This window comes from Artemia sp. Qi Xiang Cuo, chromosome 1, assembly GCF_049724085.1.
Source record: "Artemia sp. Qi Xiang Cuo chromosome 1, ASM4972408v1, whole genome shotgun sequence".
In the NCBI taxonomy this organism is placed as follows: domain Eukaryota; kingdom Metazoa; phylum Arthropoda; class Branchiopoda; order Anostraca; family Artemiidae; genus Artemia; species Artemia sp. Qi Xiang Cuo.
In genome coordinates, this window is record NC_142794.1 from 24,802,281 (window position 1) to 24,826,803 (window position 24,523).

General features: G+C 37.0%; 1 protein-coding gene across 3 annotated transcripts in view; it reads right to left on the reverse strand.

Moving 5' to 3' along the window:
- The window catches only part of LOC148956146 (uncharacterized), a 94,637-nt gene that overhangs the window by 54,060 nt on the left and 16,054 nt on the right, over positions 1-24,523 (reverse strand). For all 3 annotated transcript variants that reach the window (XM_089094146.1, XM_089094152.1, XM_089094139.1), the window contains exon 2: positions 10,727-11,099. In XM_089094146.1, the coding sequence (XP_088950272.1) occupies positions 10,727-11,087 (361 nt within the window). In that variant the 5' untranslated portion in view covers positions 11,088-11,099. The remainder of the gene's footprint in view (positions 1-10,726; positions 11,100-24,523) is intronic.

Here is a 24,523-nt window from a genome sequence, read left to right on the forward strand (position 1 = left end):
AAAAAGCTGCCAAAAAATGACGCCAGAGCCTCAAAAGTCAAAATCTGGACTAGAAGCGTCAAATTTGAACCACAGGGATCGTCAAATGTTGCCTGTTTTTTTGACTAAAGAAACATAGTCGTTTTTTACTTTTCTCTTCAAGCTTTTTATATTTTCAACGCTGCAAAAGTTTTAGAAAAAATGAAAGTTTGTCTTTTCGTATATATTAATTTAAAAAACCTTTTTTACAAGATAAGTTTTTCAAAGAAAACTAAAGACCTCCATTAAACCAAAAATAAACAAAACAGAATCAAATAATCTACGAAGCCTACAACTACCACAAATCAGCATCCATAAATAAATGAAACCCAAAACGAACAGGAAATACAATAAATAACCGATTCAAACTCAAAACGAGCCCAAATCAACATGAGTAGGGCTCGAAAACCCTATGCCTTCCCAAGGCCAGAATATAATTTGTACTTTACTGAAAGAAATACAAATGAATGTGCATTGTGAGTTTAATATACATATGCTGATATTTATTTCTTAAAACGTTAATAATCTTTTATTTATTAAAATTTTATAAAAGGTAAAATATTTAAAAAATTTTCAGTAAAATGCAAATTATGTTCTGGCTTTGGGAAAGGATATGAGTTTTGAGCTCTACTCATGTTTATCTCTGCTCCTTTAGAGTTTGAATCGGTTATTTATTGTAATTTCTGGTCGTTTTGGGTTTCATTTATTTATCGATGCTGATTTGTGGTAGTTTTAAGCTTAATAGATTACTTGATTTTATTTTTGCTCGTTTTTGGTTTGATGGAGTTCTTTACTTTTCTTTGAAAAAGTTGTTTTGTGGAAATGTTTTTTTTTAAATTAATTTCTGTTCGTTTTGTATTGATACAGTCTTTTCAGAGAAAAAGAAAATAATATTTTAAGTCTTTTAGGTTTTTATTTAAGAATTTGTAGTCTGGCCTGCTATTTGTATACCAGAGAAAATTTTTCAACAATTTTTACCAACATACACCCTTTTAAAAATCTGGACAGAAATAGTAGTGTTTAATTTAGTTTTATACCTCCTAGTTGATCTTAAAAATAAAACTTAATACCATTCCAAAAAGTTCTATCTATGCTCTTTGACAGCTTGGATACACTTACACTCTTTTGATTTAGTTAAATTTTAAGAGCAGAAGCAGCCATAGAATTAGCCCCGAAAATTTGAACATAATACCCTCAGTCGTTCTTGGGATATCGCTGAGATGTCTTAATGGCAATAAACATACACACATTGCTTTTTGATTTAATCTTAAGGTAACATTTAGTTTTTAAAATTAATAGGCAAATTGCGTAACAGTGGGGGTTGACCTACGCAATAGCCCTGGAGATACAGCTATAAGACCGTTCAGCTATGCTATATTATATACTATATTATTATTTCCGTTAAAATGAGCCCTTTCCCAGTATTCTATGACCACATGTTCGGTATGATCACCCCTGAGGTACCTGACTCATTGTACCTGACCCACAACCCATTGTACCTGAAAGTTTAAAAACCTGTTTTAAAAAAAAGCTGTTTGGTGAGAAAAAACTGTATTTTAAAATCTGACTCTGGAAGGGATTTCGTTTAATTTTAGAATTAAAAGTTTATTGCATCGATAAATTTATGAGAATTTAGCGAAGAGCGTGAAACCAATCGAAAATGGTGGCTGACCAAAATGAAAAGTGCACTATTTGGAATCACCATGGTCGAAAGCACAAAACAAGAGAACCTAAGTCTCTCACCCTGAACGGCAAGTAGTGCGGGCAAAAAGCACTAAAATACTTTTGTGTTTGAGGAAAGCACCCAAATTGGCTGAGATGTACTTTAGAGCACGCTCTTTAAAATGGCTTGACTACGCAAGCAAAATTTTCCCTTACCGCTAGCTGGCTTGAAATTCAAGATGGGAGACGAAAATACGAGTTTGTCAAAATGAGTGGACATGGCCGTTCAAATAGGCTAGTATGGGGTAATTGATTGCAGAGGCTCTGAATATGAGCTTAAGAATAACCCAAGTTGTACCGTAGTGGCGCTAGGTGCCTCAAATCCAAGACAGCGGTCCAAAATATGAGTTTGTCAAAATGAAAAGATATGACCGCTCAAATAGGCCATTATGTAGTAACTGATGGCAAAAGTTCTGAATATGGGCGTAAAACTAACCTAAATTGTATCGTAGTGCTACTAGGCACTTCAGATTCAAGATGGCGGTCGAAAAATACAAGTAATGACTTCAAATGGGTGGATTAGGAGCAATCGATTCTTAAGGTTCTGAAAACCCACGGATTTTCACATAAATATACCTGAGTTATACCTTTGATCCGCTTGGGGTCTAAAATCAGTTGACCAGTTGATCTGCTTGGGGTTTAAAATCGTAGATGGCGGAAGAAAATGTCAGTTTTCGGAATCGCGCAAGGCTCATGATCTCAATATAACAGGCTGGAATGGAGTAATTTATAAAGCAGTTTTAAATATCGTTCTGTCATTCCGATATACGCCTAATAGTAGTACGGTCTGTACAGTACAAATTGTCTAAGTATGAGACCAAGAAGCGTCCAATTTATGGCCTTTGTTTACATTTGCTAAACCAAAATAAGTTAAATACTTGTTAACTCTTCATTTGTTTGTTTATTTTAAATAAATCAACAGAAGCTGAACGGACGGATCAAATCACTTAAAAATTATAATTTTACCAGAAATACAAAGCGATCAATCGAATCTTCTGATAAAAAAAATTATCACATGTTCAACAATTAAAGTACTTTGATTTGCACCAGCATAAGGGGCTACACTTAAGGTAAAATTCCTGAAGTAGCACCTTCTTTCACACCCTTTTTTGCCGTCACAACGCACTGTCTCGCGACAGGCTTTTGACGCTGGTGGAAAGGAACCCAACCTATTGGGAAACCACTTTCCATCGGCGCCTCTGACCCAGCAAAAGTTAGAAAAAGTAGGAAGGATGGGTGTTGATTCCAGGCTGAGACTCCATACATGACCTGACCCTACTGGAGCTCTAAGGATATATTGTAAAAGCGAAGCACTAGCGTGAGGAAGTTTTTGCATGTTCTTGGTCTTTTGCCGAAGAAATGTTTCTTTTCTAAATTCATTCACGTCGCCGCAGTCTTGTTTTGCGTCGTATGTCTTCATGAAAAAGCGTTCAAGGTCGTGTACTTGCAGTTCTGTCACTTGGGAAGGCTGGTTTGTCAGTTGAATGAAAGTCCCCTTCAGTCCTTGTATATTTTGCCAAGTCACAAATAACTGCTTCTTTGAATGGTGGATAAAAGCAGAAATGGTATCGCATCCTGTAAACGCGTGGAAAAACGAAGTGCCTGTGATTTCATCAAGCTGAACGATTGAACTATTTTGTGAATGGGAACGTATTTTACAATGACGTCAATGTCCACCGTTCGTATGGGAATCGACTCATGTCCTTGTAAGACTGCGTCACAAGCGTGAAGCAAAAAGTGGGTGTCAGCCTCTTCGTGTGCACATAACTGGATGAGGTTCTGCTCTTCGAATGCCTGGTTAGCTATGCACGTGTTTCCAGCAGTATCGTTACTAGCCCTAATGTTTTGGGGGTGGGAGAGCTAGAGATTTTACCGACTGGCTGGTCATTTTTTCCCACATTTTTGTCAATAATTAGCATAATGTCCGTTTTGAATACAATATGTAAAATCACTGCACAAGTCGGTAAAACCGCTGCATTTACCAACCGAGATTTAGATTTCGGTACGCATCATGTCACTATTTTAATGCTGTTTATTTAACCAAATGGAAAATCGTGGCACCACCCGTAAAATCATGGTAGGAGTCGGTAAAACTGCTGCGTTTACCTACCAAGTTCAAAATTTCTGTAGATGGCGCCACGATTTTACCGATTTACTTTTTTTTACCGAATGACCAAAAATATTTGGGGGGCTCCCCCTCCCCCCATACGTGACGGCACTGGCTTTCAATAGTGCAATATGCTCGTTTTGACGTTGGAGACCTTTTCCCGACAGCATGGGACAGCAGGTTAAACAAGTGTGTTTTGTTTGCATCTACTTGCAGGAATTCTTTCCAATTCAATGGGATTTGCGTGTTTGGAACAACTTTCAGTCATGAACCCTTGCCTCTCTAACTTCTGACAGACGGCTTTAGACTATCCAATCTGTAAACATCGAATACGAGGTCAAGTCTCTCGGCATATTAAAGCTGATACTCTATCATGGGAAAAAACATGTTTTCTGCATATTCTCCGAAGGTCTTTGAAATCCCTGGGTTTAACATTATTAGACCAGCTTCGTCTATCAGTTTTGCTGTAACAGTTGCAACGTCAACCTCAGCAGCTGTGGTTAAGCTGATTAAAAAATCTGCAGGTTCAGCCTTGTTGCCAACACGAATCTGGCCATCAGACGTCAAAGCCTGGATACTTACTGTTTTGGTGTTTGAAGAAAGCGTCCGTTTCGCCTCCTCCAGCAACACAGCCCACGTAGAGGGCTCTAAACATTGATACATCATTTCTAGGGGCGCTGAACTGAGTTTTCGCTGAGTTTGGTCTTCTCTTTTTGGACCCCCCCCCCCACATATGGCAATGCAATTCCTGACCAACAGAGCTGTTATTGGTTTGGAGCATTCAACGAGGCGTTTCTTCACATAATGTTCGTACTGCTGTCTTCCCAGGGCTCTGAGGCTTGAAATTGGCTTTCCTGGTTCAACAACGATATTCATACTTACAACAATGAGATCTGTCGTTCTTTCCAGAAAAGGATGAGGTGGGACTTTGCCTCACTATGGTGTCCGTTGTTATGAGTACGTCGTGATGAGTTCTTCGACGCAGCGGGCTACTTCTGGGCCTCTGATGAACCAGAGGCGGAGCTGAAGGATCGTCCAGAATACCTATACCTCCCCCGACGCCCTTAATAAGACATTTTAGCTGCTCTTGTGCCTGGTCCAGAGGTAAATTTGACAATGTTCTTCCCAATTTTGATATTGTGAACTTGCCTTTCATGAACTCTTCAAAAACAAATGGATGCTCTTTTTCTAGTAGTACCATATTGCGTATGTGGAAAGGGAGCCAACGAAAGTAATTGATGTAGTCGAAAAGGAAAAACTATGGGGCTCTGAGCTGTATGATTTCCACGTAGAGTTTGAAATCGGTGGAGCGACATGACTTTTCAAGCGACAATAGGTATTCCTCGAGTTCCATGACAAGACATGGAGGCAAATTTAAGATGTTTGCAATGTGTCATGTTTGGACTAACGAGCGTTTTTTTTTTTTTTTTTTTTCGTGAATATCGGGTTTTTCATACAAACTGGATGTATTTTTTAAGTTAGTTTAGTATCAAAATACTTTTATTGTTTATCATTATTCAGAAAAATAGACAGAATTTCAGGTATTATTACTTTAGTCCACTCTTGCTTTCATATACCGGTGCCATCGATTACTCCAGATTAGCCTATTTGAGCGGTCATATCTTCTCATTTTAACAAACTCCTATTTTAGTCCGCCATTTTGATTTCGAAGCACCTAGTGGCACAACAGTACAACTTAGGTTATTTTTGCGTTCATATTCAGAACCTGTGCCATCGATTAATCCATACTAGTCTATTTGAATGGTCATGTCTTCTCATTTTGACAAACTCGTATATTCGTCCGCCATTATGGATTTGAGGCACCTGGCGTAACTAGGGAAAATGTTAGACTATTTTTAAGCTCATATTCAGAACCTCTGCCATCGATTACCCCATACTAGCCTATTTGAACGGTCATGTCTTCTCATTTTGACAAACTCGTATTTTCGTCCGCCATCTTGGATTTTAGGCAACCTAGCGGTGGTCCGAGAAAAAATTCCGCTTGTGTAATCAAGCCATATTAAAGACCATGCTTGAAAGTACATCTCAGTCAATTTTGGTGCTTTCCTCAAACAATGAAATATTCTGGTAATTGTCGACGTTTTTCACCCGCACTGAACTGCGTTTTTCACTCTTTTTGCTCAGTATCACTGATATATTTCTTTTTTTTATGGCTTTCCCAGGGGTGATCACACCGAACATGGGGTCATAGAATGCTGGGGAAGGGCTTATTTTGACGGAAAGTATATAATATAGAATAGCCGAACGGTCTTGTGACTGTCTACTGTTGTGTTTGGCAACCACAGGAAAAATAAAAGGATCTGATTGCGTGGGGCGGTACATTTGCCTTTGATTGAGCTAGCTATTCGTCAGGGCTGATGGGTTTTAATTTACGTATAAGTTGAGTTTTGATGTTTGTAGGGTTGAAAAGCTGGCGCTGAATTGGTCGGTGGGGTGTTTTCGAGGACATAATTATTGTAAGAATTGAAATAATCAAAAATTACATTACAAGTTAAAAAAATATTGAATCCCTGACTAGACTAGTTTATAACTCTGGATTCACACTGATGTTGAATATTTTTAAATATACATTAATTTTTGATCATACATTGACTATACTTAATGTCTTTTATATTAATTTATTACAATATCTATTCAGTTTGATGAACGACCCCGACGTGATTTTGCTTTTCCACCCCGACGTGAAACAGCGAAGCATTTGGATCATACACGAAATTAAAAAAAAATACATGGAAACCTTGAAATTCACAAGAGTACTTAAATAGTTTTTTACAGTTAGAACTGTGAGACTATAAAAAAAAATAATAACATTAGAAGAACTCAACATTTCTTCTCAAAACATACAGTGAATTAATTTGGCCCATCTTACAGGAAATGGGGAATCTCCGCCAACTTCGACCAACAGCAAGAACCAAGAATGATTAAACAAATCCTTCTTTAAAATCAGGTCAAGTTGGAATGCAATTTTTCTCTTATCGGAGCCAAGAAACAAAGACTAATTGCAAGGAAAATTGGGAATTTTAAGTATACTTGTTTTACTTCGAGAAAGTTGTAGTAATCGAATGAAACTCAAAAACTAAAGTAGAAATATTATAATCAACGTTTTTTTTTCGGGGGGGGGGCAAGTATTTCAAACATTTTAAGTATTGTCAAATATTATTGTTTTCAAGTATTTTCATATACAAAAAAAAATAATTTGTGGCACTGTCTTGGCACACTTATTGTTTGCAAAATAAAGTTGAATTAAAAACAGCTTCTTGGAACCTCATGAAATTGTCTGCCTTAAATCTAAAAAGAGTCATTATATCCGATTGTGAATAAAATATGTTGCTTCGTTTTTATTCTTTATCGAGTGGAATATAAATTTCATGTATAAAAATAAGAGTCACAGTTCTCGGAATATTTACTGCAAGTCCCTTAAAGACCCGGGGTTTAACTAAAAAAGACCATCGTCCATCCAAAGAAAAGCCAATACACACTGCATTCAAAATTAACATTTTATAGCTTTAAATATTTTAAAGAGAGGAATATTGCCAGACTCTTCAGCGTTTTTGTAATGTGTTTTCTTGTTTTAGTTATATTCATTGTCAATAGACCACTTTACTAAGTTTGATGAGTGGTGCCAGCTACTACTACTACTGCTACTATTATTAATACTACTGCTACTACTACCACCATTATTATTATTACTACTACTACTAATACTACTGCTACTACTATTACTACTGTCACTGTTGCTACTACTACTACTATTACTACCACTACTGCTACTACTACTACTACTACTACTACTAATGCTACTACTACTAATACTACTACTACTCTACTTCTATTACTACTACTACAACTACTAGTATTAGTACTACTACTACTACTGCTACCACTACTACTACTACTACTACTACTACTACTACTACTAGTACTACTACTACTCCTACTACTACCACTACTACCAATTCTGCTACTACTACTGCTATAACTACTAATGATTCACGACAGAAGCAAGCTGTTTGAGGCCAGCACTGCTACACCCGATTTTCCTCCATCCTAATCTGTTCAAAGCTTCACACTTTACCACCTACCATAAATGCCCAATTTTCATTAAATCACTTTTTAAAATCTCTTTTCATATAATTAGGGTGGAAACCTTCGTTTCTTTTTGTCCCAGAAGGCATAATCTTTAGTAATCTATCATCTTTCACCCGTAAAACGTGGCCTAGTAATTTTGGTATTAGTGCTGAGAAGGAAAAAAAAAGACTGATTTCGAAAGAATATATTACAGAATTATATTGTATGAGCTAAATGTCAGAGAAATAGTGTCGTCCAAATATTGAAAATATCAGCGGGTATTATGCCCTTAAGCATAGAATATAATTTTTCAGAAGATATGTAAATCTGAATTATTTCGTTTGTATAGTTGCGTCAGTAGGCTAATTTTTTCTACATTACCCCAAGTGCTGAGGTAACATTGCTTGCGTTCCATTGCTGATTTATTCCTCAGCTGCTACCAAGTAACTCGTCTTGAAGGGAAGAAATATCATATAATTAGAATTATGTTTCTTGTAAAAATATAAAATGCCAGAGTTCAACCTTTTGAAATACAACCTATAAACTAAGTCCTGGAGCCGGAGGGGCCAGTTGGAGCGTTGCACTTGCCTCCTAGAGTTTGAAAAATAGTTTTTGTTTTGTATTTTCTTTGAAAAACAGAGCAAAAAAATTAACTCATTTCCCTAGATTTTGAAAAAAATATTTTTATGTATCTTCATTAAAAAAAAAAAAAAACTTAATAAGAAAACCTTGCCCCATTACATCACCATGAGTTGTTGCCCCCTGGTGGCAGTGTACTCTATCAACTAGGGACATCTTCCAAACTTACCCTGAGCTGCTCTAGAATAGTTAAATGCAACTTCCATGAAAATTAGTGCGAGTTTTCTAATTATTGGCAATAGTGATAGCAACGAATAGATTGCTATACTGAAAACAGACAGAAACAACACCCTAGTGAGATTACAAATAAAAACACAAATTATCTTATCATTAACTAAAAAAATATTCAGTATTTTATATTTACTTCTTCTAAACATTATATTGAAAAAGCATGTTTCTAAATTGTCTTTCTTTCTCAGTGTCGGTAGATATGCTTTCAATAAACATAACCTACTTGACATTAATGAGCAACTGAGTATCCTTCCCAAAATACATCTATTTTAACTCGATCACGGATGTTTTGTCTCTCCAAGAGTCTTTAGTTCTTAGCACCAGAGTCAGTTTTTGCCTGGGACGGTAAAAACGGGGTGCTACCATTTCGACTAAACGTCACAAGCACTAAACGTCCTAACATCTAAAATGAAAATCCGTCAGAACCACTAACCGTCATAACATCGAGAAAAAATTTATAAGTTTATACAATAGTAATAAGTATATAATAGTTTAGAAGGAAATTTTGGCTAAATATTTGCACATCAGGGGGGTGGGGGTAAAGTATATTATATAGTAAATACGTAACCTAAACTAACCTAGGTACCTTTCCCCCCTAAATCCCAAAAAACTATAGTTTTAAAGTTTTAGATGTTATAACGGTTAGTGGTTCTGATGGATTCTTTTGTCGATGTTATGACGGATTTTGTCGATGTCCTGACGTTAGTGCTCCTGACGGTTAGATGTTATGACGCCTTTCCGGTAAAAACAACTCAGAACTAAATCTTGTATGCAACTTAAAGACACAGGAGTCTTAGAAGTTCTGATATTTCTTCATGCGATAATTAATTATCAAAAATGATACAATTTTTACTCTTCCACCAACTGTTAGAAAGAAGATTTACTTATAAGAAACATGACCACACGTGGGTCATATTGTATACTGGGTTTAATGGGTCGATTTTTTTTTATTCTTCATTATTTATAATAGGTTTTGTTAAAGTATTGTCGAACAGGCAGGCTGAGAATTCTTGAGACTATTTCTATACATTATTTTTCTGTTATGTATAACCAAGATGAAGAATATTAGAAGCTACAGTGATGACAGTGTTCAAATATGGCTCTGAAGCATGGGCGCTCAGAAAAGTGGATGAAGATTTGCTAGATGTTTTCCAGAGAGATTGCTTAAGGATTGTTCTGGGTACCCGGCTGACTGATCGTATTTCAAACAATAGGCTATGCGAAAAATGCGGTTCAATACTGCTCTCTAGGGCTATAATGAAAGAAAGGTTGAGATGGCTAGGGCACGTTATGCGGATGATGGATGACACACTGCCGAAGATTGTTGAAAGCAGGTCGTCCTCGTTTGGGGTGGGAGGACGTCATAAAGAAAGATTTCAAGGAAATGGGAACTTTGTGGGGTGGGTGTAAAGAGGGAGGCTTTGAATAGATTGGGATGGAGGAGGAGCGTGCGTAGCTGTGTTGGTCTCAGGCAGCTTGGTGCTGTGGTGAGTTGTTAGTAGTAGTAGTAGCAGTAGTAGTGTAACATCTGAACAATGTAGAAAATTCCTAGAATAATTATTAAGTGTAAGTAAATATGCAGAAACGTGTATTAAAATGTATTCAATGAGGGCCAAACTCATCAAAATAGTAGAAAAAGTGTGAATTAAAACAGAAATATGAATATACTGCGAGAACCTGGACCCTGAGACCCCAAACATACGCTCCTACAGCAGCATACATAAGGCAAGATGCAATAGACATGGTGGGAATAAAATTCATGAAAGTCTATAAAATTATAGATTATTAAATTGTCTGGTACTGGTAATAACTATGTGTGTTGAATGGGTAAGTTCGGTAATGCCAAGGTATCTACTCCTGTATATCGATGGTATCCAATTATGCCTACCACTGCTACGAACTTTGAAAATTGAAACTTACTGAATATACGTTCAGTCTGTACAAACACTGGACCAACTGATTCGGGCACTCCATCTGCCAACGACCCATTTTCAATTCTCTTAAACGTAGCACAAGACCTCCATAAGCCACTGTGACTCCTTAGCAGTCGTGTCTTCACAGAAGAATTATCAGTTTGAAGTGAGTCATGAACTACCGAGTAGTCCACTTTTACTGTAATCCAGTAGGTTGTACTAATGGACACGATCCAGGTTCCAAGAGCAACAACTAGGAAAAAAGTGGTGATGGCTAAAATTCGGCGTTCGAGCATCAAAGCCGCTAGTGCTGCCTGACGACTCTTTTCTTTTCGTTGTCGTCTACTCAATGCTCGGTTCTTCGACATGGCTAAAGTTTTCTGGAAAAAAAAAATTACAACCTAAGATGAAGTATAATTGAACATTATGCAAAAGTTTTTTAAAAATGAAACAATCTGAAAAATAATTCTTTAATATTTTCGGTTTATTAATGCAAAAACCAATTTTCTAAATTTAGCCCAATAGCGAGGGCTGCACCGGAAATGTTTTAAGCGGATCCTTGACAGACTTTTACCAGCAGCGGAGGGGAAGTGTCTGGTGAAACTTGCCATAGCTGATTTTAATATGATTGAGTTTTTTAGTTGAATTTCCATGATAATTAATGGTCCTAAACAACTTGGAAAATGATCAGTAATAAAACTCAGTGTTCGATATGGCACCATTCTTAAAGGTTTTTTTCTTATGCTATACAACATTTGATTTTTTCTAAGCTATATTGCTTTATTATTTTGTTAAAGTCCACCCCACAACTAATTAACAGAAAGCTTTTGTTGTGTTTCCTGAATTTTTTGGACATAGATGCCTTTTGAACGATTACTTGCGATTTGAATGTATATATATATATATATATATATATATATATATATATATATATATATATATATATATATATATATATATATATATATATATATATATATATATATATATATATATATATATGTATATATATATACATACACATATATGTATAATTGTTTTACTCCTTACGTCCCGTGGTGGTACAGTGGGTTTGACTTTAGCTTGTTAATACGGGACCCAGAGATATAACCCGGCTGTAAAAATACAGCACGGCCACCGCAGGGACCTTAAAAATCAAGAAGAATCGTTGATTTGATTGATATTACTTTGTTTTTTTACTTCTTAGTATGCCATTTTGTTTTTAAAAAATAAATAAGACTTAATAAGTAATGGATAGTGAAAGCTTCTGTTCAATAGGATACCATTTTAATCAGTGGTGTAGGAAGGTGGTACGCAGGGGGCAGGTCACCCCGGATGTCATCCTTGTAGGGGTGACAAAACAATGAACGAAAAAGGCTATTTTTTGTTTTTTATGTCTACTAGTCAGTTTTTCATCTTCACAACACTACTACTATCATCCTACTACTAACCACTCACTGCAGCACCAAGCCGCCCGAGGCCATCACAGCTATGCACGCTCATCCTCCATCCCAATCTATTCAAAGCCGCTCTCTTTAAACCCTCCCAGGAAGTTCCCATTTCCTTTAAATCTTTCTTTGTGAAATTCCTCCGCCCCAGACGAGGACGACTTGCTTTCTATTTATCCCTAGATGGCTGGCCGAAAGTACAATCTATGGCAATCTGTCAAACGTACTCTAGCCATTTCAACCTTTTTTTCATTATAGCCCTAGAAAGTGGGATTGATTCACATTTTTCGTACAGCCTACTTTTTGAAATGCGATCAGTCAGTCGGGTACCCAGAACAATCCGTAAGCAATTTCTCTGGAAAATATCTAGTAAATTATCATCCACTTTTCGGAGCGCCCATGCGTCAGAGCCATAGTTGATCACTGTACCTTCCAATATTCTAAGCTTGGTTTGCAAATTTATCTTCCTATTTTTCCAAAAAAAAATTTAACTGTGAAAAAACACCCTGAGCCTTGGCTTCTCTACTTTTAACATCTTCACTGCTCCCACGGTCTTTACTAATAATACTACCAAAGTAAGTGAAGCTGCCCACCAGCTGCTAACCTCATTTTCTATCTTAACCGCAGCAGTGTTATTCTCGCACATAGCAATAATCACTTGAATGTATTTGTCTGGTATTCGATACAAGGACAAGACCTTTGCTAAAGCTCTTCTATCAACAGAATCGAAAGCTTGCTCATAATCGATAAAACTGAGGACCAATGGTGTTTGACAACTAAGGCACTTCTCAATTATTAACCTAAGAGTTGGTATTAAAAGTATTAAAATTTGGTCTAAGACCGCACAGTTCTTCTCTTAAAACTTTGTCTACTGCATCTCTCAGTCTAAAAAGTATCATCTTACTAAGTAGTTTGCTACCTACAGAGACCATATTAATGCCTCTATAATTACGACATTCACTCTCATCACCTTTCTTATATAGTGGTTTAACTAAGGTTTTTCTAAAATATTTAGGTACTTTTGCTTTTTCAAAAATCATATTCATAATCTTCAGTAACTTATTTCTAACCTCAGAGAAACCATATTTAAGAGAGTCATTTACCACACTATCAGCACTTTGAGCCTTAATATTTTTTAATCTTTTTAGTACTGTCACTAATTCTTCCTCACAAAACAAATTTTTTTCACATCCAAGGTATCACAAACTTTTCATCTTGCTCTATATCTTTTCCTGCAACTGTATCTCGGTTTAGCATCATTCTCAAAATGTTCCGCCCATCTCTTTTTAACTCTTTCCTTATCACTTATTGTGGCCCCGTCTCTATCTTTAATTGGGACAAGTCCGGATTGACAACACTCTCTCAATTTATTAACATGTCAGTACAATAGTTTAATGTTATGCCGTCTAGGTGTATCTTCCAGATTCTCGGCAATTTTATCCATGGCCTCCACTTCACACCTTCTTAGTTCATATTTTAATGCTTTTTCCACTTTCTTTACAATCCTTTTGTTTTCATATGATCTATCACTCAGATGATTCTTGTACAAGCCCCTTCTTCTCTCTATTAAACGTAATGCTTTTTCACTAATATTCCTAGCTGCAGTCTTAACTTTCTTCCCTAAGACACCATCAGCAAATCCTCTCTATTAAACATAAAGCTTTTTCACTAATATTCCTAGCTACAGTCTTAACTTTCTTCCCTAAGACACCATCAGCGAATTCACAAATTTTTTTTCTAAAATTATTCTAACCACATTGTCGCTCTTCCACATTGTCAAATTTTAAACTCTTAAGCTTAGTATTCAGCTGTTCCTGGAAAATTTCTCTCAAATTCTCATCCTGGAGTCTACCAGCATCATAACTCCCCGGGAGGTAGTTACCCTTCCTACCTTCACCTTCAAATTAACCCTAGACACTAATAGACGGTTATCTTTACTTATAACATCAATGTCAGCACTCTTATATACCCTAGTATCTTGTATTGATCCTGCAAGTCTTTGTTTACTATAACATAATCAATAAGGTTTGTTGTCTTGCCATCACATGAATACCATGTCAACTTATGGGCCATTTTATGAAAAAACACCGCATTACCGCATTGGTCATAACTAAATTATTATACCTACAAAATTGCAAAAGTCTGTAGTCATTGCTGTTTTCTTTTCGTACACCAAATTTACCTAGGCTAGGATACGATCTATCCCTATTTCCACCGACCTGGGAGTTAAAATCTCCTAATTAAAAATGCCATATTTCTACCTGGGACCTGTCAATTTGCTAAACATCCGTCAGTCGGTTCAACAGGGGCATATAAATGATAGCTTGAAGTTTTTAGTCATAAAGTCAGCAACTAGTATTCTATTATTAATACCTTCCCAGCCTAAACAATACTTAGCAGCTTCCTTATTCATGATGAACCCTACTTCCTGTGTATATACCCCATCCTTCCTGCCTGAGTAAACAAATTCTATATCGCCTAATTTCATGCCTCCTACCCCCTGGGATATGAGTTTCTGAAACTCCTAATAAGTTCAGTTCGAATCGTCTGAATTCGTCAGTCAAAATGTCGTTACGATAGTCATTTTTTAACGTCGTAACATTCCAAGTTCCAATTTTCATGGTCTTTAAATCATTGAAACTATTTTGGCTTCAGGAAAAGCAACGATCCCAGATACCAGTGAAGGACGGGGATCAACATATCTTTTCAGGTCTGCACCATAGCGCTTAAGCCGGCTTAGAACCGGACAGCAAGAAGTCCCTGGGACCTCCAGTATGAAAGGAGGCTTTGTTTAATCCTGGGCCCATCTTGGTCACAACATGGTCTTCGGCACTTGGCGGTGCTCTTCTATCAACAAGAGTTGAAATCCTGCTCAGAGAGTCCCAAGCTTATTAACTCCGTCGCACTATATATTTATGCCTACAGACATTATGCTACTACGGGGATAAATTAGTTAGGAAGAGGTTTTTCAGCCCAAAAACGCCCGTCAAAACAGACCAAGCCCAAAATAACTATCCCTTAGTCAGAATCCCGGGGGAATGCTGAGTCGTGTACTAGGCTATAAATTCCTCGAGGTGCGCCACTCCTCCAGCGGGAATAGAGTTGACCGCATGGTCCCAAGTCTTGCAGGTACTCTGAAAGGTCGAGACAGCCCTTCGCAGAGGCCGTTGCCCATAGATTTGAATCTTACGCCCTGCTGCAGTTGTCCTCCTATAAAGGATCCTCCCACGATGGTGTTCCGCGTCACCATGCACTTTATCAGTTTACAGGCAGAAGGTTTGTAAATCGAGGGACGTGTGGAGACGCCGATGGGCCCCATTGATTGTACATTTGAGGGGCCTTCTTCCTCTTCCACCTGTATTGATTGCCCCGGGCGAGGTTGTCCCAGTTTCTATTATGGAACCCCAGGAACAAGGTCCCTCCTTGGTTCATGCCTCCCATGGAGGTACTCTACATATCTATGGGGCGTTCCCGTATCGCCACCTGGGGCACCCTGAGTGGCCTTAGGGAGGCTCGGACACAAAACATTGCTTTCAAAATAGTTTTATAACCATCTCCTATTCAGTTTATCATGGATCACAGCAGTAGTAGCTTTAATTAGTTGTTTCTTTTTAATACGCACCCCTTTATTAACTCGTTAATCAGTTATAGAAAAACTATTATTATATTTGGTACATTTTGGAAAAACAAAACTCCCTAAATACAGATATGTGAGAATCATACAAGGCTGAACAACGCGTTATGTGTTGTGGTTTAAAGTGGTGGTATACAGATTTTGGCTTATCAAAAATATATTTTGAGACATGGTTCCCAAAGTGAAGCCTTTGACGTAATTTTGACACTTTTTGGGGTCTGTGATAATTTTCACACTTTTTCGCAAAAGTTCACCACCTAATGATAAAATGACTTCTTTTATGAAACTTTATGGAGTTTTTCAAATTATTATATTTGGTACATTTTGGAAAAACAAAAATCCCTAAACACAGATATGTGAGAATCATACAGGGCTGAACAACGCGTTATGTGTTGTGGTTTAATGTGGTGGTATACAGATTTTGGCTTATCAAAAATATATTTTGAGACATGGTTCCCAAAGTGAAGCCTTTGACGTAATTTTGACACTTTTTGGGGTCTGTGATAATTTTCACACTTTTTCACGAAAGTTAACCACCTAATGATAAATTGACTTCTTTTATGAAACTTTATGGAGTTTTTCAAATTATTATATTTGGTACATTTTGGAAAAACAAAAATCCCTAAACACAGATATGTGAGAATCATACAGGGCTGAACAACGCGTTATGTGTTGTGGTTTAATGTGGTGGTATACAGATTTTGGCTTATCAAAAATATATTTTGAGACAGGGTTCCCAAAGTGAAGCGTTTGACGTAATTTTGACACTTTTTGGGGTCTGTGATAATTTTCACACTTTTTCTTGAAAGCTCAGCACCTAATGATAAAATGACTTCTTTTATGAAACTTTATGGAGTTTTCCAAATTATTATATTTGGTACATTTTGGAAAAACAAAAATCCCTAAATACAGATGTGTGAGAATCATACAGGGCTGAACAACACGTTATGTGTTGTAGCTTAAAGTGGTGGTATGCAGATTTTGGCTTATCAAAAATATCTTTTGAGACATGGTTCCCAAAGTGAAGCCTTTGACGTAATTTTGACGCTTTTTGGGGTCTGTGATAATTTTCACACTTTTTCTTGAAAGTTCAGCACCTAATGATAAAATTACTTCTTTTATGAAACTTCATGGAGTTTTCCAAATTATTATATTTGGTACATTTTGGAAAAACAAAAATCCCTAAATACAGATGTGTGAGAATCATACAGGGCTGAACAACACGTTATGTGTTGTAGCTTAAAGTGGTGGTATGCAGATTTTGGCTTATCAAAAATATATTTTGAGACAGGGTTCCCAAAGTGAAGCCTTTGACGTAATTTTGACACTTTTTGGGGTCTGTGATAATTTTCACACTTTTTCTTGAAAGTTCAGCACCTAATGATAAAATGACTTCTTTTATGAAACTTTATGGAGTTTTCCAAATTATTATATTTGGTACATTTTGGAAAAACAAAAATCCCTAAATACAGATGTGTGAGAATCATACAGGGCTGAACAACACGTTGTGTGTTGTAGTTTAAAGTGGTGGTATGCAGGTTTTAGCTTATCAAAAATATCTTTTGAGACATGGTTCCCAAAGTGAAGCCTTTGACGTAATTTTGACACTATTTGGGGTCTGTGATAATTTTCACACTTTTTGGTGAAAGTTCAGTACTTAATGATAAAATTACTTCTTTTATGGAACCTTATGGAGTTTTCCAATATTTTGTACCCTGTTTTTAATATTAATCAAATATTTGTCACCCTGTTTGAACCATAACAGCCAATTTTAAAATGTAATAAAATTGGTTTCCGTCTTCACTGAGCCATTTTAATCTTCGTCAGTCTACTAGACTTGCAAAAACCTATTTGCTACGTTTATGAATTATTTTCAAGAGTCTAAATGTCAAAGTCGAAATTTTGCCAAATGATTTAAAGTAGCTGAGAACATGCCGTTGCATGAAGAAAAATGATTTGATTATCTAGTTGGTATTCCCCAGGGAGATACCTAAAAATAAAACCAAGTTTTAAAAGAAAGCAAAAGAGTTAGGCGAATAAGGAGAGATATTTATTCATAAGAGACGAGCCCAAGCACGATGGATAAGCAAAAGAAATACACACAAATACACACAAACACAAGAGTACAAAATAATAATAACAATGTATTGGTTAAATAAAGCCATAAGACCCTAAATTACAAAAATGAGAGTAACACTGATTTCTCTGAAGCAGAAAAATTCTTTTCAACTCAGACATCTCTTCGGAATTTGCGGACTTCCTGCATTACACAATAAAATATGATTGCAGGAACCTCAAAATAGACGCTGTTCGGGGGGATTAGTACAGGTTTATCCGTCTAGTTAATTCAGGATCAACACAAAATAAAAGACCAAAAAGGAAAATGAAATAAAACGATGATTCATAAAAAAAGTAATAAAATTCCATTTATAACATTGAAAAAAAAACCTCGAGCAAGGCCAGTTTCCTGGGTGGAATAATCGCTCGCAGCGCTTTGTCAATATTTTAGTACTGAAAAGGGGGATGAAATAAATGTTATATAAAGAAAAAATTATAATTATTGGCTTCCCCAATTAAAATTAAGGAGTAAATTGTTATACAGATAAAGAAGTAAACTCGAAATAATAAATAAAAAAGGTAATTTTTTTACATTTATTTTTTTCAAATTTCATTATTATTATTTTTTTTTTTTGGGGGGGGGGGGGTTACGGTTGATCCTAGCCTGGGTTAGAAATGTTTGTTGTGAAGGGTATTAAGTTTGTTTTGTTTTTTTGCGGCTTGGTTTCAAATATATATTTGGAATTTGGTTGAATTCATTGGATAGTCCTACAGTCCTATTTTGTCCTATTTTGTCCTATTTTGTTTGGGTCTCTTTTTTTTGTGTGAGTGTGTGTGTGTGTGTGTGTGTGTGTGTGTGTTTTTGCGGTTTTGTGTGTGTTTTTGTGCGTGTTGTTTTTTTTTTTGGTGTGTGTGTTTGTTGGATTGGGTTTGTGTGTGTGTGTGTGAGTGTTTGTATTTGCGTGAGTGAGCGTGTGTGTGTATGTGTGTGTGTGTGTGTGTATGTGTGTGTGTGTGTGTGTGTGTGTGTGTGTGTGTGTGTGTGTGTGTGTGTGTGTGTGTGTGTGTGTGTGTGTGTGTGTGTGTGTGTGTGTGTGTGTGTGTGTGTGTGTGTGTGTGTGTGTGTGTGTGTGTGTGTGTGTGTGTGTGTGTGTGTGTGTGTGTGTGTGTGTGTGTGTGTGTGTGTGTGTGTGTGTGTGTGTGTGTGTGTGTGTGTGTGTGTGTGTGTGTGTGTGTGTGTGTGTGTGTGTGTGTGTGTGTGTGTGTGTGTGTGTGTGTGTGTGTGTGTGTGTGTGTGTGTGTGTGTGTGTGTGTGTGTGTGTGTGTGTGTGTGTGTGTGTGTGTGTGTGTGTGTGTGTGTGTGTGTGTGTGTGTGTGTGTGTGTGTGTGTGTGTGTGTGTGTGTGTGTGTGTGTGTGTGTGTGTGTGTGTGTGTGTGTGTGTGTGTGTGTGTGTGTGTGTGTGTGTGTGTGTGTGTGTGTGTGTGTGTGTGTGTGTGTGTGTGTGTGTGTGTGTGTGTGTGTGTGTGTGTGTGTGTGTGTGTGTGTGTGTGTGTGTGTGTGTGTGTGTGTGTGTGTGTGTGTGTGTGTGTGTGTGTGTGTGTGTGTGTGTGTGTGTGTGTGTGTGTGTGTGTGTGTGTGTGTGTGTGTGTGTGTGTGTGTGTGTGTGTGTGTGTGTGTGTGTGTGTGTGTGTGTGTGTGTGTGTGTGTGTGTGTGTGTGTGTGTGTGTGTGTGTGTGTGTGTGTGTGTGTGTGTGTGTGTGTGTGTGTGTGTGTGTGTGTGTGTGTGTGTGTGTGTGTGTGTGTGTGTGTGTGTGTGTGTGTGTGTGTGTGTGTGTGTGTGTGTGTGTGTGTGTGTGTGTGTGTGTGTGTGTGTGTGTGTGTGTGTGTGTGTGTGTGTGTGTGTGTGTGTGTGTGTGTGTGTGTGTGTGTGTGTGTGTGTGTGTGTGTGTGTGTGTGTGTGTGTGTGTGTGTGTGTGTGTGTGTGTGTGTGTGTGTGTGTGTGTGTGTGTGTGTGTGTGTGTGTGTGTGTGTGTGTGTGTGTGTGTGTGTGTGTGTGTGTGTGTGTGTGTGTGTGTGTGTGTGTGTGTGTGTGTGTGTGTGTGTGTGTGTGTGTGTGTGTGTGTGTGTGTGTGTGTGTGTGTGTGTGTGTGTGTGTGTGTGTGTGTGTGTGTGTGTGTGTGTGTGTGTGTGTGTGTGTGTGTGTGTGTGTGTGTGTGTGTGTGTGTGTGTGTGTGTGAACAATGGTACAAATTCATAGCTTGTACCTCTTCTCCCGGAAGCTATGAGGGGGTTAAACCATCCTCAAAGACATATTTATTAGATCTTTTGACTATGCTGAACATAATAAATGTCTCAAAATTTTGATCGAAAAACTTTGGGAAACAATGGGCGTAGGAGGAATGCTAGCTGCCCTTTAATATTTTTGGTCAATTAAAAAGGGCAGTAGAACTTTTGATTTATGATCAAATAAGTCTTCTCCGAATGTTCTAGGATAACTGGTTGGATACGATTACCCTTGGGAAGAAAAAAAAAAAAAAAAAAAAAAAAAAAAAAAAAAACATGCATCCGCTATTTTGCTTCCGGCAAAAAAAAAACTTCACATTTTTGTATAGGCTATAGTAGCTTGAAACTTCTACAGTAAGGTTCTCTGATATACTGAATCTGATAATGATGTTTTAATCACTTGTTGATCACTTGATGTTTTGGAAACATTTTCTCTTTTTTCAAAAAATGGAGAAATTTTCTCAGGCTCTTGACTTTTGATGGCTAATATAAAACTTGATGAATATTATCAGAGGCAACGTTATAGCGTTGCCATAGTAAAGGCCATACGACTCCAATGTTTTATTATTTATTTATTATTACTTTTTTTCCCAGAGGCACTTCATATGGAAAGGATCGTCGTAAAAACTTCAAAGGGGGCTCATTCGATTGGAAATCGAGAGTTCTAGTGTCCTTTTTAAGGGTCAAAGGTGATTGAAAGGCAACGAACCCCCCTTCCACGCCCACCATTTACCCAAACCCATCCAATGAAAATTCTGAGTTAGCCATTGTGTTCTACGTAAATGATTTCCAGATAGAAATTATGTTTTGTAGGAGGACACTCCCCCACAGCCCTCAGGGCAAGGGTTGTAAGTTATGCCCTGGGGGCATATAAGCTTTTTATAGAAGCTTTGTCGTTGAGACTTCAAAAAGGGCTCATTCAATTTCAAATTCGAAGGTCTAGTGCCCTTTTTGATAGTCGAAAGTTATTGGAGGGCAACTAGCCCCCCTCTCAAACCCACTTTTTTCCCAAAAACATTCAATCAAAATTTTGAGATAGCCATTTTGTTCAACGTAATTGAAAATTCTTGAAATTAGGTCTTTGAGGATGACTAACCCCAAACAGCCCTTAGGGCAAGGGTTGTAAGTTATGCCCTGGGGGCATATAATGTTTTTATAAAAAGTGTTGACGTATAAGCTTCAAAAAGACCTTATTTGATTGGAAATATAAATGGCTAGTGCCCATTTTAATAGTCGGAAGTGATTGGAAGGCAACTAACACCGCTTCGACGCCCACCATTTCCCCAGACACATCCAATAAAAATTTATATAGCCATTTTTTCAACGTTGTTGAATTTTCTGGAAATTATATCTTTGAGCATGACAATCCCCCCAAGGTCCTCAGGGCACGGGTTATAAGTTATGCGCTGAGGACATATATGGTTCTTATGGGAGGAATGCTTGTATAAACTTCAGATAGGGCTCATTTGATTGGAAATTGAAAGTTCTAGTTCACTTTTTGAGCATCAAAGCATATTGGGGGTAACACGCCCCCCCACGCCCTGTTTTGCCAAATGCATACGATAAAAATTTTGAGATATCTGTTTTGTTAAAACTAGTTCAAAGACCATATAAAAAAAACTCCGGTGTCGAAACAAGCCCACAGGGCCCGAGGGCAGGCGTTGTAAGTCATACCCTGGGGGCATATATGGTTTTTGTGGGAGGAACGCTCCTATAAACTTCAGAGAGGGCTTTTATTTTTTTTTCATTTGATTGGAAATTGAAATTTCTAGCTCACTATATAAGCGTCAAAAGAAATTGGAGAGCACCTAGCCCCCCTCCCCTCCACGTCCTTTTTTCCTCAAACCCATGCGATAAGAACTTCGAGGTAGCTATTTTTTTTTAAATAGTTCAAAGACCATTTAACAAAAACTCCGGGGTTGACACAGCCCCCAGTGCCCTAAGGCAAGCGTTGTAAGTTATGCCCTGGGGAAAATATGGTTCTTATGGAAAGGATGCTCGTAAAAACTTCAGAGAGGGCTAACTTGATTGGAAATTGAAAGTTCTAGTTCATCTTTTGAGAGTCAAAAGAGATTTAAGGGCATCTAGGTCCCCCATGCCCCTTTTTTACCAAATGCATACGATACAAATTTTGAGATAGCCATTAAGTTAAAAATTGTTCAAAAGTCAGATAACCAAAACTCAGGCGTCGACACAACCCCCCAGGGCCCAGGGAAAGGCGTTGTAAGTTATACTCTAGGGCAAATATGTTTTTTTTAAAGGGATACTCGTATAAACTATAGAAAGGGCTCATTGAAATTGGAAGTTCGAGTTCACTTTTTAGTAGTCAAAAGAAATCCGAGGGCAACTAGCCCCCCTCACACCTTATTTCTCCAAACCTATCACATGAAAATTTGAGATAGACATTTTTTAAAAAATAAAATATTTCAAAGGTCAGATAAGAAAAACTCCGGTGTCAATACAGCCTCCCAAGACCCGATAGAAGGCGTTCTAAGTTATGCCTTAAGGGTAAGTATGGTTCTTATGAACTGGATGCTCGTATAGACTTCATAGAGGGCTCATTTGATTGGAAATTGAAAGTCTAGTTCACTTTTTAAAAGTCAAGAAATTTAAGGGCAACTATCCTCCCCCATGCCCTTTTTTCCCCGAACCCATCCGTTAAAAAATTTCGAGATAGCCAGTTTTTTAAAAATTGTTTAAAAATTAGATAACAAAAACTCCGGTGTCAACACAGTCCCCCAGGACCCAGGGGGTAGGCGTGTGATTCTTATGAAAGGGTGTATGATTCTTATGAAAATGATGCTCTTATAAACTTCAGAGAGGGCTCATTTGATTCGAAATTGAAAGTTCTCGTTCCCTTTTTAAGAGGCAAAAGAGATTGGAGGGCAACTAGCCCCCCCCCCTCCACGCCCTAAATGCATCAGATAAAAATTTTTAGATACAAATTTTGTTAAAAATAGTTCAAAGCTCAGATAACAAAAACTCTGGTGTCGACAGCCCCAAGGCCCGAGGGTAGGCATTGTAAGTTATGCCCTGAGGGCATATATGGTTGTTATGGAAGGGATGCTCGTATAAACTTCATAGAGGGCTCATTTGATTGGAAATTGAAAGTTGTAATTCACTTTTTAAGAGTAAAAAGTGATCGGAGGGCTGCTAGACTCCCCCATACTCCATTTTTCCCAAACGCACTTGATATAGAAGGGGTCGTCATATAAACTTCAAAGGGGGCTCATTTCAAAGGGGGCAAACTTTTTTGCTATAATATAGTTACTTTGATACCAGTTTTGACACTTTGATGAAGATTTGATTTTTTGTAAAGTTTGATTTTTAAACAATCTTAAATAAACATTCTTAGGAAAAAACATACAACAAGTAATAATATTAATTTATAAATAGATCTTAAAGCGAGTAATGCTTGTATTTAATATAAAAATCAAGCTTAAAACGAAAAAATATATTTTGCTATTGAAGTATAAATGAAACTTAAAACGAACAGAAATTAAATAAACAATCAATGCAAACAAATGTACAATAGATATTAATGTAAATGAATAAATAAATCTTAAAATGAGTCAAACTTAAATTGAATATGCAAATCAAGTTTGAAACAAACAAAAATCACTACAAAGAAGAGTTTGGGTATTGCCTCCTTCTCTCACTGTAAAAGTCTAAAACCTACTGTGCCAGTGGCGCTTTACTGAAAACTATATGTGTCAATCACAGATTTTTGAAACAATCTTAAATAAACATTCTTAGGAAAAAACATACAACAAGTAATAATATTAATTAATAAATAGATTTTAAAGCGAGTAATGCTTGGATTGAGTATGAAAATCAAGCTTAAAACTACAAAAAATATTTTTCCATTGAAGTATAAATGAAACTTAAAACAAACAGAAATTAAATAAACAATCAATTAAAACAAACATAAAATAGATATTAATGTAAATGAATAAATACATTTTAAAACGAGTGAAACTTAAATTGAATTTACAAATCAAGCTTGAAACGAACAAAAATCACTACAAACAAGAGTTTGGGTATCGCCTCCTTCTCTCAATGTAAAAGTCTAAAACCTATTGTGTCATTGCCGCTTTACTGAAAACTAGATGTGTCTTTAACAGTCTTGGAAAGTATAAACAACATCAAATTGAATATTTGATATATAATGATATTAGTTGTTGAAAGATCCATCAGTTCAAGAATTTTATTTTACTCTAATTTTCAATGCTGTGAGAGCTGGAAAAGAAAATATTGGTAATATAATTCGTTTTCAGTGAAGCGCCATTGACGCAGTAGGCTTGGGCTTTTGGTTTTTATTTACAGTTAAGGAAGGGAGCAGTATCCAAACTCTTGTTTGTAGTAAAACTATATTCGTCT